This window comes from Larus michahellis, chromosome 5, assembly GCF_964199755.1.
Source record: "Larus michahellis chromosome 5, bLarMic1.1, whole genome shotgun sequence".
Taxonomy (NCBI): domain Eukaryota; kingdom Metazoa; phylum Chordata; class Aves; order Charadriiformes; family Laridae; genus Larus; species Larus michahellis.
In genome coordinates this window covers 58688660-58705599 of record NC_133900.1, presented here as the reverse complement: position 1 = coordinate 58705599, position 16940 = coordinate 58688660, and the positions used below count along the sequence as shown (strand labels likewise).

The 16940-nt window shown below is 38.1% G+C and overlaps 1 protein-coding gene across 2 annotated transcripts in view; it reads left to right on the top strand.

The window, feature by feature from the left end:
- The window catches only part of MAN2B2 (mannosidase alpha class 2B member 2), a 35701-nt gene extending 21751 nt beyond the window's left edge, over positions 1-13950 (top strand). The window contains exons 10-21 of one of the 2 annotated variants that reach the window (XM_074587536.1): positions 2047-2237; positions 3112-3298; positions 4181-4314; positions 6453-6709; positions 8601-8792; positions 9743-9995; positions 10101-10211; positions 10327-10519; positions 11185-11334; positions 11701-11813; positions 12704-12821; positions 13718-13950. In XM_074587536.1, the coding sequence (XP_074443637.1) occupies positions 2047-2237; positions 3112-3298; positions 4181-4314; positions 6453-6709; positions 8601-8792; positions 9743-9995; positions 10101-10211; positions 10327-10519; positions 11185-11334; positions 11701-11813; positions 12704-12821; positions 13718-13812 (1994 nt within the window). In that variant the 3' untranslated portion in view covers positions 13813-13950. Of the gene's footprint in view, positions 1-2046; positions 2238-3111; positions 3299-4180; positions 4315-6452; positions 6710-8600; positions 8793-9742; positions 9996-10100; positions 10212-10326; positions 10520-11181; positions 11335-11700; positions 11814-12703; positions 12822-13717 lie in introns of both variants that reach the window. The other variant, XM_074587534.1, reaches the window with a different exon arrangement.
- The last annotated feature ends 2990 nt before the right edge of the window (positions 13951-16940 follow it).

Below are 16940 nucleotides of genomic sequence, written 5' to 3'. Positions count from 1 at the left end.
ATCTTTTATATACTGCAAATACTAGGTAAGGATGGCTGGTAGATTCACTTCAAAAGCACGTTCGTGGTCCAAACAAAACACTAATGTAGATGAACCCCGAAAGCCTCTCGTGGCTCTAGGAGAACGATTCATCTTTTTCATTAAAGAAAACAGTTTTAAGTTCTGGGGAAAAGAAAATCGTGTTGTAACTGAAGTCTCAAAAAGTAAAAATACCATCTGTATTTCTGAAATGTCATAGTATGCTGTGACACAAATTCATTGCAGCTGCTTGTTGCTTGCTTGCTTGCTCCTTACTTGCTGTACTACCTTAGCGTATCAAGCAGCGCTGAAAAGTACTGGGAAGATATGAAAGAAGGCATGCCATACCCAACATCTCTTTAATCCTTTTCCCCAGTAAATTTACTGGTTTAGGCCTCATATCGAAGTATGCAGAGAGAAGACACAGCTAACTTCTCAGTTTCTAAACTCGTTAATTTGTTTCATTGCCTGGATTATCATTAAAATGTCACTGGTATCATTAAAATACCTTTTTATATAATTGTAGCTACCACTACTTCATCACATTTTTTGGCACTGGGGATGTATATCTCAGACTATTACAACCCAAATTTAGCTTATACATCCAGTATTCTGTAACATGTCTGTTAACTTTTAAATGAATAAAAATAACTATTGCTTCCTATGAATCATTGCATGGACTGATCCCTTACTCACCTCCCTCTAGGGATCATGTCAAATCTAACAACTTGCTGATAAATGCACTGCCAGTTTTTGAGTGCTAATATCCTTTTACATCTGGGCTCTTACCTGTATCTTGTGGCATAATTTACAGGCAGTAGTCAATTGCCATTAGCTTGCGTAATAGCGGCACCTTCAATGTTCCAGGTGGGTGCCCACACATAGATGCAATTTCTTCCCCAAACGACTTAACTGTGCCTTGCAATTGCGGTATAGGTTTGAGTGCACTTTCTCCCACATACTGTTTTGCTTCTTGATGATTAATCCTCTCTCATTCTTTCTATGCCATTTTATTATGAGTCACTTATTGGGCTCAGTGTCACTTCTGACATATGCCTTGGAAACTCAAGTTTTAAGTCCTAGATAAGTATTTCCTTTTTCTACTCTGCATTCATTGTACCGTGCTAGCATGCATATGTGACTCTTCTGCTTGTAACCTTGAAAACTGAAATTGAATTCACTCTATTTGAACTTCTAGCATTTTTCAGGCGAAAAAGATTTTGTCCTGGAGTTTTTGAGCAAAAGATCCAGATTTCTAATTGTTGCCTTTGATCCTAGGCTGATAGCAGCTTGTTACAGTTGAATATATGCACTTTATAAAGCACTTTCTGACATTTCTCTCTGGAAAAACTGTTTAACAGTGGTATATTTAGAAAAAAATTCCCCTCAAAACAAACAAACAGACAAAACTCACTAAGGGATTTGGAGGTTTTAAAAACAAATACTAGTTTTCTTAGTTTACTGTAAGGGATACTGGAACATATTAGCACAAATTAACTGTTGAAATACTTTCTACTGGCCACTTGATGGCATCTTTTGATGTAGCTTGAAGTGCTGCAGTACTTTGGAGTCAGGTTACCACATCAATGTCTCTACTCCATTTTGAGGAAATGAAATTTAAGAAAAATCCCTTTGAGTAGAAGAGGGGAATACAGAGAGCTTGTATCAAGCACTAAGCAAGGATTATAATCCACTTTATTAAAGAGTAATAAAATATCCTTCAGTAAAACTTCTAAAGTTGTTTTGTGCAGATCCACAAAGAAGAAATTTCTGCAAACACAATTTAATTGATAACGGCTTTGTATTAACACTCTTGTTACTAGGCCTGTAGAAAAAACTGTAGTTTTCCAAATTGCACGTTTGTGGCTGTGCTTCTTTGTAGGGCCTATGACTATTCCATTTGATGGCTGATGTGTAAACCCACAGCAGGTTCCATGCAAGCTATACAGTAGTAGTCTAATAGATAACAAATAAGTGATAACTGAAATGGTATTTTGACATGTATTGGATTTGTTCAACTCTTAACAGAGCCATTTCAAGCATGGACTGGGTTTTATACTTCTCGGAGCACATTAAAAGGAATCGCAAGGAGAGCAAGTTCACTGCTTTATGCTGGAGAGTCCTTTTTCACACAGTACGTCCGGAAACACCCAGCAAGTTCTATTTGCAAATGTAGAGCCTTAAGGCAACTTCAGAGCCTTAGATGGGCAGTTTCAGTGGTAAATATTGATTTATTTTTTAATTTGAATGAAAATGTTTATTACCCAAACATTTGGGTTTATTACCCAAACAACAATGGAGCATTTCAGCTGGAGTGTCTCGAGGTTGCTTTTATGGTTTTAGAAATAACTTTACCCCTTAGCAAGTCATAAGTAAAAAATAGAGCAATTTTTCAAAAAACTGTCTTGAAACATGCCTTCAGCCCCTTAGCCATGCATTCAAGACATGGTTACTGGCAAATGTTTTCTTCAGCCGGTGAAAGAGTATGTGGTTTTAAACTTTGCCCATAAAATTCCTTTTCTTAATGTTAGTTTTATTATTTACGAAATGTTTTTTAAACATCGAGCAAACAAACAAAAACTGAACTAACTGAAAACTTCTGATAATCTCTACTTCTGCAAGTTAGAAGAGGAAGGACAGATTTGTTTCTTCAAAGTTCAGCTAAATGATCAGCCTCATACCGTTAACCATTTAGAGGCCTCAGTGCTTTTGCTGGTAATAAATATTTTGTCAGCTAAGTTATTGATCAGATCTTAGTAGGAAATGAAAAACCTGTATCGTTACAGTAGTTTTGCTGCATTCTTGTTTTTCGTAACTTGTATTTTTTTTTCCTCTAAGTATATAACTTCAGTAATTTCTAAATATTAAAATAGGAATATGTATAGAGGGAAATCTGTGTGCCTCTTGTCTTTGACCATTTCATTCTATATATAGCAATTTGTAATAGGCAAAATGTGAATCTGTGAATATCGCTGAAATACCTTACTATTTTAAGTAATATGTCTGAAGGTTAGTGAACATGTTAATGCAAATGCAAACCTGAAGTCGTCATCCTGTTGCATTGAGACCTTTCAAACTACTCTTAAATGTAAGGTCCAGCACCACGATGGTATAACAGGCACAGAGTCTCCCAAGGTGAAGGACATGTACACGAATAACTTGATGTATGGAATGTTCAACGTAAAGAAGTTAATGGCTTCCATAATTATGGACATGAACAATGCAAAGAAGAACGGAGAGGTCTATTCTTCCATTTACATTAATGACTCAGGAATACCAGGTACTTTTTAACACAGCTTTTCCAATTTTAGGCTAGCTTATGAAAGCTATCGTGTTTTCCTCCAAAATAATCAACATGCTATGTACCACCTAAGTTTCACAAACCACGTCTGGAAAATCCTGTTTGCCTTATGAGACCTGCTAGACCTGGGGCATAAACTGATGTTAGGCAGAACTCTACCCCAGTGCATTAGATCTGGCTCCCAGATTCAGACCTCAGTTGTAAAACAGAGGGGAGAAAGAGGTGCTGATCGGGGTAATTACTGAACTAACCTTACTGTGCAACGTAAGATTTCACGTGGTAAGAAGCAGAGTCACAGGTAAAACAGATCTTGTTGTAGTGTACTGCCGACTTGTGTAAAAAATGTAAAATAATTTTCAAGGAGTCTATTCTAAAGACTGTACATTCCCTTCTATCTTCACTTTGGAAACTTTTTAAACTGTCAAAGTAAGCAGTGCCTTGGTTCTGTTTTCTGTTTTACCTCAAACCAGGACAGCTGCGCAACAAGCTGATTTGGTTTTTTACAGGCTTGTTTTCAGATTAGACTTCTCATTTGATCTTCTGTATAACTCTGATAAAGTTAATACTGCCTGACAATAAGTTGTGGTAAGCTGCTTATTTTCACTAAATGCATTTACATTCAACTCAGGTGTCATTTTCTGAACACATGGTCTCTTTTTATTGAGTAAAGAATAGAAGAATAAAGCAGAAGAGGTTATTATGAAGTACTATAAAGTGTTTCCTTTTTTCAGTCATGAAGTTTTACTGTGGGCCTTCATGTTAGAATTTTGTAAGATGGTTGTATCTTTCAAGTACTTTTTAATACCACATTTTAAAAAGAAATCATTTTAGTGACTGATAGCTTTGTTTGCATTCACAAAGGTGCTCCAGATGTTGACCAGTATGTTGTTGTCTATAATCCACTGGCATGGAACATCACTACCTTTGTCGCAGTTTCTGTCAGCCACTTGGAAATGAGTGTATATGATGAACTGGGACATTCTGTACCGGCACAGGTACTCCGACTTTATGTCTTTCTGCTGCTGTTCTTCTGTTCTTTCACTTGTCAGTTTTTGATGACTTGATCCTACCTCTTGTCAAAGTGTGGTAATACATAGTATTACAGTGAAAACAAGTATTAGTTCAAACTGAGATTCTCCAAGTCCTCCAAGTGATTTTTTTTTTCACTTGTCTGTTCTCTCAACTAGGAATTTTTTTTTAATGTCCAAAAGGGCTTCCTGCTCTTCTAGTGTGTTTGGTTTGTCCTTTGCATGCCTGCTGTGTGTGACCTGGCACTTGTTATCTTGCTTTTCTTTCTATAAAAAACAGTTTCCAATAAAGCCTTTATGGTTGAAGCCCTGCCCTACAATTCACAGTCCTGTTTGTACAATTGACAGATTGCCTTGGGGAGGAGAAGAGATTTCAGAAATGTAGGTCTTAGTTACGAGCTCAAAAGAAACTGGTGGCAGTCAGCTGACATGACAGTTCATTCTGTCACAGACAAGTTCCAAGACAAGGCCAGGTGTTCCCTTGGAGGGAAGAAAGTGGCCTCAAATGAAAGCTATCACTAGCCTTTCTCAGGAGCATCTGCTGTAGAAAGTGGCCCATCATCAATGGCTTGATAAACCTGTAGGAATCCCTCCTGCACGTAAGGCCTGAAGAGGTGTGACACAATTCCAGATGCTCCCCTCTGTCCCTGAGATGCCAGGTAGCTCAGCAAGTTGTGCCAGCTGGACAAGAGTTTCTATTATCTGTGGCTTATGACTACCGCTATGCATCTAGGCACATTGTAGTCAGGTAGTGATACACAACGGCTGTCTCCTGTTCCTGTATATATACGTAATGGTGGTGTAAGACCATACTGCCTTTATCTGGAAACCATCAGTCTCTTGGGTTAGTACATGATCATGGTTATTTGTCAACCACTTACCTCCCAAAAGTCCCGCTGTGTGAATTACTTTAGCCTTGTAAGATACAAGGAGGAGACTGACATGTATTTAAAGCCTTTATTTCAAGATTTAGCATGCCCTGAAGTCAAGCTGTTGTTATTTTAAAAAGACAAAGTTCTCTGTTCTAGAGTTGGTCTGTACTCTCTTCTGCTAGAAATTACCCATATGTGCATGTGGATAGTCACTTGAGGCTAAGTGAAGTCTCTTTACCAGTAATGAGAAGGTGGTTTGGGGTCTTTTTCTTCCAGTATGTACTGTTCAAAAGTACATTCATATCACACACTCCTTCCTTTTGAGAGAAAGAAGTCTTTAGCTCAGAACCCTGATGTATGTGTCTGAGAGGAATTGAGGCTTGGCAAGTGCTCTGCTGCCTTCTGCACTGCATTCGTGAGTTGTACAGTGAAGGGAAAGAATGGGAGTAGGCCCTGTTGATACCACTAAGGTTGGGAGGTCTGCGACGTGAGTAACTGGACATATGCCAGTCCACAATGGGAAGGTACAGACAACTTGTTTCAATTTCTGGTTAGTCATAACTAACCTCTTTGTCCACTTAATCTGTACAGTATTTATCTAGTCCCATTTTCTTGCCCAAAACTGAAAGTAGTACTAAATTAAATAACATTAATGGACAGGATACATGTAATTGAAAGGTGATTAAAAACTGTTGTTTAAGTTATTTTGATATTAAGTAATACGGGTGTTCTGTTTACTGTTCAAAAGTATGCCACGTGCTTCTACCTCCCTCTCCACCTTAAGGTGAGGGGCATATCTGGGTACCTCCTCCTCTTGCCATGAGTTTTCTCATACTTGCAGTAGTCACATCCCTTATGTTTCCTTCTCTTTTCTGTCATGGCTGATTAGTTTAATTTGTGATTATTTCTGCTCATATAGACATTTTGCAATGCAATCTTAAATCAAGATCTACGATTCCATATTCACATTAAAATAAGATATAACTTTGTCATTTGCTTAGTGACTCTCTTTCCTTCACTAGAAAGGCTAAACTTAATCCAGGTTTACCAAACTCCCAATTAAAGGCAGCTTGGATCTTCATTATAATTGAGAATTATAAGAATGGCATGTTTAGAAACTTACTTTTAAAGTAGTAGTTAATTTTTGTGATTTAGTGCTTATAACGCATGAAGATAGTTGCCTTGCTAATTAATTTCCTGTAACGGAGCATTGTTGTGTATGTTAACGTACAGGTTCAAAGCTCAGCGGAGTCCCATTCTACCTATGATCTGTATATCCTAGTTGAAATAAGTGGTCTGAGCTACAGAAAATACAATGTTAAACCCTTGATTGGTAAGCAGTCTGCATTTATTGGAAGATCGGTCAAGTACAAGCGAAAAGATGTAACTCGTGCAAATCAACAAAATCGACAGTTGCTTCCTGTGGTTAACAACTGCTACCAGGTCTTGTTTGACCAAAACACAAATCTAATGCACAGCATTACAGAGAGGTGAGATTGCCTGCTTGTTTTTAATAATGTCTTGGATTCTGTAAAACCCTGTGTAAAAATAAGTCCAAGGACAGTATCATCTACCTTAATTCCGAGACTTAACAAAAAAAAAGTTCTTTACATTCTTTACAATTCTTTATCTCCAGTTCACACACCCACCTTTTCACAGGAAACATACCACTAGCACAGGTGTGATTCCGTGCTATTTATGTAATGTTGTTGTCCTGTTTAACCATGCAATCTATCTAAGATGACATATCACAGTATTAACTAGTAGATAGCAGAATCTCATTGTACTTTAGAACTAAAGAGGGTTATGAATGTGTGTTTGTAGTAAAAATAAATAAGTAAGCACATAAACTATAGCTACACAATGACTCTTAAGTGATAAAGCAAGAGCTTTCTCTTACTCATCAGTAGCATTTTGCAAGTCCTGAATCACTCTTTCTGTGGCAAAAAACTACAAAGGTTTATGACAGCAAACATTTAACTAAGGAAACTCCATTTAATCAGGCAGATAAAATGGAAGAACAATCAAGATCAGTGTGAGATTTGGCTTTGCAGATTGTCTACTTGGCTGCTCCAAATTGGCCCAATTCCTTCAGCTTCAGTGGAGCTGTGCCACTTTTTGCCTGCTCAGGATTCAGATCATCCGCTATGTACTGATAGAAGATTTGACCCCTTTGACATTGACCTAGTGACTACTAGACCTCTTTCTGCCTCCTAGACCAAGAACTTGTTTTACAGTATAGTTAAATTCATCTTTTAAAGTACAGATGGGCCTTAACTAAGAGCCTTGGAGTAAGTACTTTCTCAAAGTGCCTCTGGATCTTGTTTCCAGATTCCATGAGGAACATAGTAAGCAATATAATGAAGAAGAATAAAAACCTACATGCAAATTCCATTTTTCTCCATCCTGTTCTGGCAGGCAGCAAGAGCTGTAATTCAGTGTGTAGGAGAAATGGGATATTCACTTCCTTCACAAACGTTCAGGTGAGCCCAGAATGTTTGAGTTTCAGCAAGTTTGCTTTGGATTAATGGGAAAGAGCAAGGCATCAGGTCAGAACGGGAGGAAAGGCCAAAAAAAATTGGGATCTTCAACTGTGAAGCCTCATAAAGTTTAGCTGCAACAGTTGGAACTTCTAGGTCCTGCCCCTGCACTGTTGCTCTTCAGTCATTACAATTTGTAGGTTGTTGTATTAACACTAGCTTAAATGGTTGGCAGTTTAAATTTATATGCCGGATGAAGTGATTTTTTTCTGTTTTGACATCAAGGCTCCAAAGGAGGAGCAGAGCAGGTAGCTGAGGGTGATAGCCTCTCAAATTGCCTTCATGTGACTTTCCAAAGACTGATACAGAGTCATGAATAGCTAACTGTAAGCTTCAGGGGAGAAAGGAGGGAATAAAGTAGGTACTGAATGAGTGTAAATTTTGTTATCCTGTTGCCATTGTACTTGTTTACCAGTGTTAAATATGGAAACTTGCATCGTGCTGATTTACCTAGCTACAAAATCATTTAAATGAACCTGATTATTTATCAGTAGGTTGCAGTGTACCTCATTTTTGGGCAATGGGTAAGTTTTGGTCATGTAGCAACTCTTGCATCAAAACAATGAGCTAATGCAGATGTTGTTTCTGTTTTATGGAAGTATAAAATGACACAAAACCTCCATTTATTTACACACTGACAGATGTCTTAATGGGAAGCACTTTAATTCTCTGCCGTCCTCATTTCCTAAATCTTATAAAATCAGTTATCCACTTTGAGGAAACAGATTTTTTTTTTTTCTTATGTTCCCAGCCTAATTCCTGTTGCACTTCAGCTTTGCATCTATTATGTACAAAATGTGTTTGTAAGTAATATAATTTTTCTTCTTTTGTGGATTCACAGAGAGTCTAACCAGACTGTCCAGTTGACCCAGGAGTTCCTTGAGTACCATGTGAATGGAGATGTCATGAAAGGACCCATTTCAGATAACTACTTATTTGCCCCAAATGCTTCAGCTGTTCCAGTATCAAAAGCAGTGGGATTGGAAGTGGTTTCTGGAAACTTGATGACAGAGATACGGCAGTATTTCTACAGGTACAACACGATCACAGGTTCACTTGACTAGAATCTTTTAATTCTCTGTAGATATGCATGAGATTGATTCTGTATAGTTACTCATAAACAATGAGCTCTGTGTACTGTTTAGGATTTAGACAGAAGAACTAGCATGCATCTGGTAAACGTAGTGCTGAGGATGCAGCTCCTTTAAATAGCACATATTGCTGCAGGGAGGGAGAGGTGAAGATTGTTCAGAGTTATCTTTTGTGATTTATTTTGTAGTGCAGCTTCTGTTGGGATCCTAGTTCCATACGATTCAATGAAAATTGCAGCTAACATCTTTGTACATAGGTGGAATTTGGACATAATGGTTCATTTGTACAACTATGAATATCTTTCTTACAAGTGGATTAGAGAAAGGAGAAATAAATCCTACACAAGGTCACTCTGATCCCTGATGAACTAGCTACTTTTCTGTGTTAAAATTATATCAACCTGTAACCCCTTAACCCTCTTCTCAATCTGGTTATTTGATGGAAGCCTTTTGCTTTACATGGCATTGTACAAGGATTGTAGTTGAGAAGGACTTTTGGAAAACAGTGGAATTCTTGCATCAAAATTAACGTTGCCCAGATTGAAAAAATACATGTATTGTGTACAATGTAAATTTGTTGCTTAGGGGAGTCATAATTATTTTAACATTTGTTGTTAACTTTGAGAAAAACAGGGCATCTGTAATCAAATTAAGAGTCCTCTTTACACTTGCAACACTAAAGAAAATTGTAGCATATCAGAGTTGAATATCTGTACATTTGAAAATGAAACTGAAATTTAAAATAATTGTACTTGTACATGAAATATATAGAAAACAGGCCAGAAAGTTGTCTGTGTGGAGGGTGACATCATGAATGACTGTCAAGTCTTGATATAACCAGTCAAGTGCTCCACTTTATAAACTCTGCATATCTCTTCTCTGATTTTTATAGTAATGTTACTTCTCAGGATTACATATATGCAGTGTATACCAGGATGTACACAGTACCAGAAGGCTACGATGGGAAGTTGCTTTGTCACAGGATAGAGCAAGAATACAGTGTTGGGCCTTTGGAATTAAATCGTGAAGGAGTTCTAAGAACAAGCACAAATTTGAACACTAGGCAGCTACTCTACACTGACAGCAATGGATATCAGATTCAGAAAAGACCATTCAAGGCATACGTGAATAACACAGTGGCTCGGGTAGGCACAAAGGCATAATCCAAAGTCAGTTGTGTTTTATCTTCGTTCTCTGTTACTGTTACCTAGGTTAATATTATCACTGCATGATTTACTGTGTATTTTCAGAACTATTATCCTATGGTCCAGACTGCCTACATTGAAGATGATACCACAAGGCTGATGCTGCTTGCAGAAAGAGCTCATGGTGTCTCAAGTCAAGGAAATGGACAAGTGGAGGTAACTTATAAATTTTATTTTTTTTTTTCTAGGAGAGCATAATGTTACGGCTGCTGATAATATAAGTAAAGCATGATGGCTGATTACTGTAGTGACATTTACCTTCCCAATACAGGTGATGCTTCACAGGAGACTATGGAACAACCTTCAGTGGGACCTGAATTACAATCTCACTTTGAATGACTCTTCAGTGGTTCGCCCTGTGATTTGGCTTATTTTAGGAACCAAGTCTGTCACCAATATTTTGTATCGGACAAGTGGACTGGCGTTAGAACACAGGCCAGTAATAATGTTTGGAGCGTTTTCAGGTAACTCATTCCATCTCCTGTGCTATCTTTAGCATCTGAACGTCTTATTTATGTTGCAATGATTTATGCTGTTAAGTTTGTAAACGCAGACTTCAAGCCTCCCGTGTGGCAAAGTTAGTATACAGTGAGTTAGGAGGCAGATTTAGAGCCTGCTAATTACTTTGCATTAATTTCAAACATGAATGTTGTCCAAGTGTATGAAATGCTTCTCTTGTTATGTAATTATCTCTACTTTGAAAGGAGTATAAATTTTGAAACATCTAATGAGAACAAAATGTCCACACAGGGAATTAGTGCAAAGTAGCTAGTGCACCATATATCAACTTCCTGAATGTGAAGTCCTTAATGACGATTTTTGAGTCATTATTTTAAAAAATATTTGTTTGACTTATTAACTAAAGCTGAAGCCTGGTAGTGGAATAGCAACTTCAAGCTGCAGTGAAATTTGCTTTATGGAGAGCTCTAATACACTTCTCCAGTAGTTAAAATCATGCTGATTTCTGCTTTATATCTCAGAAGGCCTTGGAGGAGAAAGCATAGCATCAGCTTTGCATCTGCCGTGGCAGAAAAAGCAAAAATCTCTTTACCCTTCCACAGTACCCTAGCCAGGCTTGTGTGTGTGATGGATGTTTGATGTTTGCTTTGTTTCACTTTGCATGGAGGAGATAAACCAAAGCTACCTGGACAACTTCAGCAGAATTCAGTCCATGGTTCACCTGTTACTATCCCACCTAACCTTCATCTCCAGACTCTGAGCATTCCAGGGTGGAGATACAGCTCTAATCATGCAGAACAGGTCCACAGCATCCGCTTGGGTAGGTGCTTTCAAAAGTGTGGCTGGATGTTACACTTGAAGAAGCCGGCTTTCTTTTCTGTCTGTCTTCTGTGGCTAGTAATTTAATTTAATCAAAGTGTTGAACTCCTCTATCAAGAAAGTTAATTGTACTGTATGATTTCTCTACTCAAATAGTAAAAGATTCCTCGTGCATGAGTTCATCATGCCTGTTATAGTGTCTTTTGCTGTCAATAGTGGGAGCTGGGTATTTCTTGATGTTAGTCCTTTTGTTAATTTTAAGAAATGGGAATTAACTTCAAATTATGAGCGTGTAAAGCTAAAAAAAAAAAAAGTTGGTTTTATTTATAAAATGAGGAAATGTTTGAATTTTTTTTTTCTCTGAAAGGTAAACAGAAGGAAGGGGATGCAGACTTCAGTCGTGTCCTGCTAAGAATTAGGCACTTGTATGAAGTTGGAGAGGATCCTGTGCTGTCTCAACCTGTGATGGTAAATCTGAAGGTAAATCTATTCCTTCAAGACCACTTGAGGTGGTTTTGTTCCAGAGAGAACTGGTTCTGGAATGAAACATCCCATGTCCTAGAGACTCCACAAAAGATGGATGCCAAAATACTGGTATAACTTTAATCTCAGAGGGAAGCAGGTCTTATTTTTACTCAGCTTTGCAACACAGAAGCCATTACTTCAGATGAAGTTGCCATAGGCACAGCATGAAGATCTGCATAAATACTGGTGGGACGGGTTTTGTTGAGCTCTTGGTTGTATAACACTGCCTGCAGTACCTTAACCAATGCAGAGAGTGGGATTCCATTTTGCTGTTTCTTTAGTTATTGCAAGTTGTACCTATAGTTAATAAAATGTGGACAGGATTACAGGAAACAAACATTTATTTCCTCTATAGTTTATTTCTGCAAGTTGTTGAAACTTTGGTCACTTTAATCATGTACTGTGTATTTTCAGTTTCTTGTTTATTTGATCTTTCACATAGAAGTAGATTATTTTATAATACATGGCAGGGGTTTATTATTTTAAAATATGAAATTTTGATTGCAAGGACAGAAACATGGGGGACAAGGTATAGGATTCTTTGTTTTGTTTTTAAAAGTGCAGTGTGCATTTCAGCTTTTGAATGGAGAGATTAGTAGACTGAACTTTGCCACAACACAGAGGAAGCTCTCAGCACTTCAGCTTCTTAGTTTGAAGCCTGGTGAATCTGTAGCTGCCCTTGTGTTGCATGACCCAGCAGATTTTTAAAGTCTCTACTGGTCTGCTTAACAAATCAGTGCTCAAGATAAAAGTTCTGCTCTGGTCTAACTGTGTACTAGGCCAGTGAGTGTGATGCTCTTCTCAATAAACTCTGGTTTGATTCCTTGTGTTGTCTTTACTCACAGTCTTTGTTAAAGGGATTAGGATCAGTGATGGCAGTGGAAGAGCGATCACTCACAGGCACCTGGGATGTAAACACTTTGAAGCGGTGGAAATGGAAGACTGCACGATATCCAAGCAAAGGTAGGTGGAATAAGGTGGTCGATGTCTGTACTGTTGTTGACTGTTGAAGCTTGATGAATAATCTAATTAAAAATATATTTGCAAGACTGAAAATGTGTTGTTGTTCTATATGACAGACACGATATCTGGCACAACCTGCAAGTAGTAGCATTTAGCAAAGATTCCCTGCAATTACTAGACTGCTGTATTTCTCTGATGGTTTGTCTTGCCTAGAAGAGTTAAAAAGCTTGAAATCTTTCTGGAGCTATCTTTGTCCAAATAGAAATGGCTACTTTATGATGGTGAATTCACACTTGTGACACAGATTGATTTAGATTAATGCAACTCATCAGCATCTAACAAAGCTTAAGCCTGTGCTGCAGAAAAACAGACAGCTGCAGTTAAAAATCCCCACTGTAATCAGCTTAAAGGACCGTGTGGATATGATTCAAGTTAGGGCTGACACTCAAGTCAAATGCTGTGGGTGACCTCATTTCGTTTCTCATTCAGGTTAGTCGCTTGGACATTGTTCTTACTGTCACTTACATTCACATATGTGACTTGTAAAAGGCTTGCAGAGGTTTTGGGCTGGGCTAGGTGAGAGTTTAGAGCTCGGCTTCACCTGCAGCTAGGAACTTCCTTGCTGTTTACTCACGATGAGGAAGAGGTGCATGACTGGGAGTCATATCATGTTTTATGTGCAAGTCAGTGTGTGAAAAGTAAATGAATTCTTGTATATTTTAATATTATGACAGATGTGTCTTAGGCTCCATGCTACTTACAGCTTTATGGAGGAGAATCTGCTCAAACAGTAGCTTTTAAGGAAGGAATGAGTTAAAACTGTTAAGATAGAATAATAGGTACATTTGAGTAAAGCTTCTTCTTTAATACATTACCAACATTTTTGTGTTTTACAGGATTCTCCAACAGCACAGAGACCTCAGAAAACTGTATAGTAACGGTTCACCCAAAGGAAATAAGAACTTTCTTTGTATACTTCCAGGGTCAATAAGGTTTGACATTGTGTTGCAGGAGTGAATATGTAATAGCTTCCAATTTTTGTTTCAAGATATGAGTGATGATCTTGAAAAACATTCTACTGTTAATGAAAGAAATAGTCATTTTGGAATAAACTCTAAATTTAATTAAACTGTTGGCCAGAGTTGTGGGTATTTTTGTTGGTTAATTATTTACAACTCTTTTTTTTGAAACGTGTTCAATTCAAAATTGACCTTGGTGTTGCAGTGCAAGCATATTGAACATTTTCATGCTTGCTGTGGGTGGTTTTAAAGTGATTGCTTCTATGATGCTTCACTGTTGAGCACTGACAAAGTCATATTAGTCCTACAGTCTTGAATTGTCTTTCTAACTAACATTTGCCAAATGACCTTCTGTTTCTACACACAAGGAGGAATGCCTGTCATGTGTTCCAGCTACTTTTACTTTTGGACAGCAACTGCAAAGTTTCTGCTTTGCTGTAAACTGAAATTGAATGTACTGTTTGTATTACACTAACTTCATTCAAATTGTGTCTCTTAAGGTTCAGAACCGATTGGCTTGGCTTCACAATATCCCAGTCCTGGCTGTTCAGTCTTGTGTTCTGGGTAAACTGGAACGAGTCTGTTGACAGAAGGTGTATTGCCACATGGCCAGTAACTAACCCATCACGTAACCTGAAGCAGGAACACTGTTCTTATAACACTGTGAACTTTCATACTTCTCAGGCTCAAAGAATGTGTGCAGTGGTAGCAGGATATGTTTCATTAGGATCAAGTTAAAGTTAATTATGGAGGACTGTGTTTAGGGTTAAACTCTCGGTTAAGTGCAAATTCTAAGCAGATCTGATTGAGCAGCAGCTGAAGGAAACTTTGACAGCAGCTAGCTTTCTTAATAGCTGGTACGTATTTATAATCAAAAGAAAAGTTGCATTTTTCTATTTTTCTTCTTAGCTCTAATCAATGTGGAGCTGTAGAATCTGATTCTGTTCGCATCCCATTGGGCATCTCTACTTATTTTACTTATTCACCATGAAAATGCACATAGCTGAGATGAGAATCAAGTCAGTCATTTTGCTGCAGTGGTAATGATGAATTATGCTTGCTGCAACACTGTACAAAACTGTATTTCTGCTCCAGTGGAATGTAAAACTGAAAGAGGAAATGTTTAAAAGAGGAAAATAGGTGGAAAAGAGGACCGGTTTAAAAGAAGAAAATAGGTGGAAAAGAGGACCGGTTTAAAAGAGGAAAATAGGTGCCTTTTCAGTCAATTAATAATTCCAGATCTAGAATCATGTAAAAATTACATTTTACTGTAGTAATTGTTCTGATTTACTTTGACTGTGCAGCAATAATTTCCTCCATGTGGAGACACTACTCAAGAACAAAGGAAACAGAGTGAAAAGGGCTCTCCCATAATAGCTATTGTGAAATAGTTATGCTGAAAGAGCTGCGCTGGTGGTCAGTTTTTCCGTGCAGCCAGCCAGTGTATACTAACTGGCTGCATCTCATTAAAATCACTGCAGAAACTGCCGTGTTCAGTTATTGGATGAAGAAAGGTTGTTTTGTATTTTCTGTTGGTTATTTTTCATACTTGGCTATAAATATTTAGTGATATGCCAATCTTACCTGCCCTGCTACAGTGAAAGGCATTTTCCTGCAACATTAAGCCCAAAGGGGAAGCATATAGCACTATAACTAGGCTGCAGTAAAGCATGATGGCAGCTATTTTTCGTTTCATTTTGTGTGTGTATTTGGAAAATGAAATGTGTTCAGCTAGGTCATTTTCCTTACTTGGTTATGCCATGTAGTATAATGGGTACACTGTGTAGGTTACACAGTGGTATGATTACAATTCTTATTTTTGCGACTGAAGTGGAAATCACTAATACACATACTGGTAACAGCAAGTCATGCTGCTAGGTTATAAAAATTGAACTGTATCTTCACTGGGCAATTACGTGGTCAATCCTGGCCAAGCAATAAAGGATCCTACAGCTGCTAACTCTGGCGCTGCTTTCCCAGATGTCAGGTTGATATGTTTCTAGTAGGCCGTGTTAGAACAAATCCTACAAAAATCTTCTGTATGCAGGATACTATAAACAGGAATACCTCATTACCAGCTGATTTATCTGTTGGGGGTTTTTCTACTTCAATTTGTGGAGACTTCCTGATTTAAAAAAAAAAAAAAACCAACAAAAAAAACCCCCAATATTTTATCTGGAGTTATTTCAGTGCAATTGGCCATCAGGGAATGATTTGCCAGAGCCAAATCTTGTATTGCACCAGAGGCATCCGAGACTGCAGTCTGTAAAAAGCATGGCACTCCTGCAAGAAAAAGATGTCATTGCATATTTTATATGTTCTTTTTCCTGAGGAATCTCAGCCCAAGCAAATGGGAGCCTGCAGGCATTCAGATCTCTGTTGAGGGACATGTTTAGTAATCATCCTTTTTCTTCCCTCCCATGTATCAAGATAGTGAGGAGAAATATTGCGGTGCTGCGTCAAGACTTCATAGAAATCGGGCCACTCTGTACTTAAATACTACTTCAAAACATACATCAAATGGGACACACGAAAGAAAAGAGGGTGGATGTAGTGTTATAAGCAGAGGAAGAAGTCTTGCATGCATGCAGTATGTTTGTGTTACGGTAAATAAGCTTTGTTTTTTGATTTTGATTGAAGTAGCAGTTATAGAGTGGAAGAGGTAGGAGGAGATAGCAGAGCACTTGAATGTTGGAGAAGGAGAGGATGTGACAAGCAGAGTGCAACTCGTAAGTCTGAAATACAGAATCTTCTCATAACAGCTTATTTTGTCCACAGCTTCTGGCTGCGGACCCTACAAGACACTGCTGTTCTGGGTCTTGCGGGAGATCAGGGGGTTTTTTTGCCAGGAAAGACAAATTATATTCATTCCATCATTCTATGTAATTTTGAGGAGCAGAAGCTCTAATGTCCTCAAGAGCTGGTGGAGTTCCATTTATGTCCAGGGACAAAGAGTGACTCTCAATAAACTCTGTTTTATCATCTCCGTTTCCAGTGCCCAAGGCCACTTTTTCATGTTTGCTCTGCTGGCTCTAGGCTCTGCTGGCTGTAGCGTTGCTCAGCATCTGATATAGTTTGGGTGACAAAAATGTGACCTCAG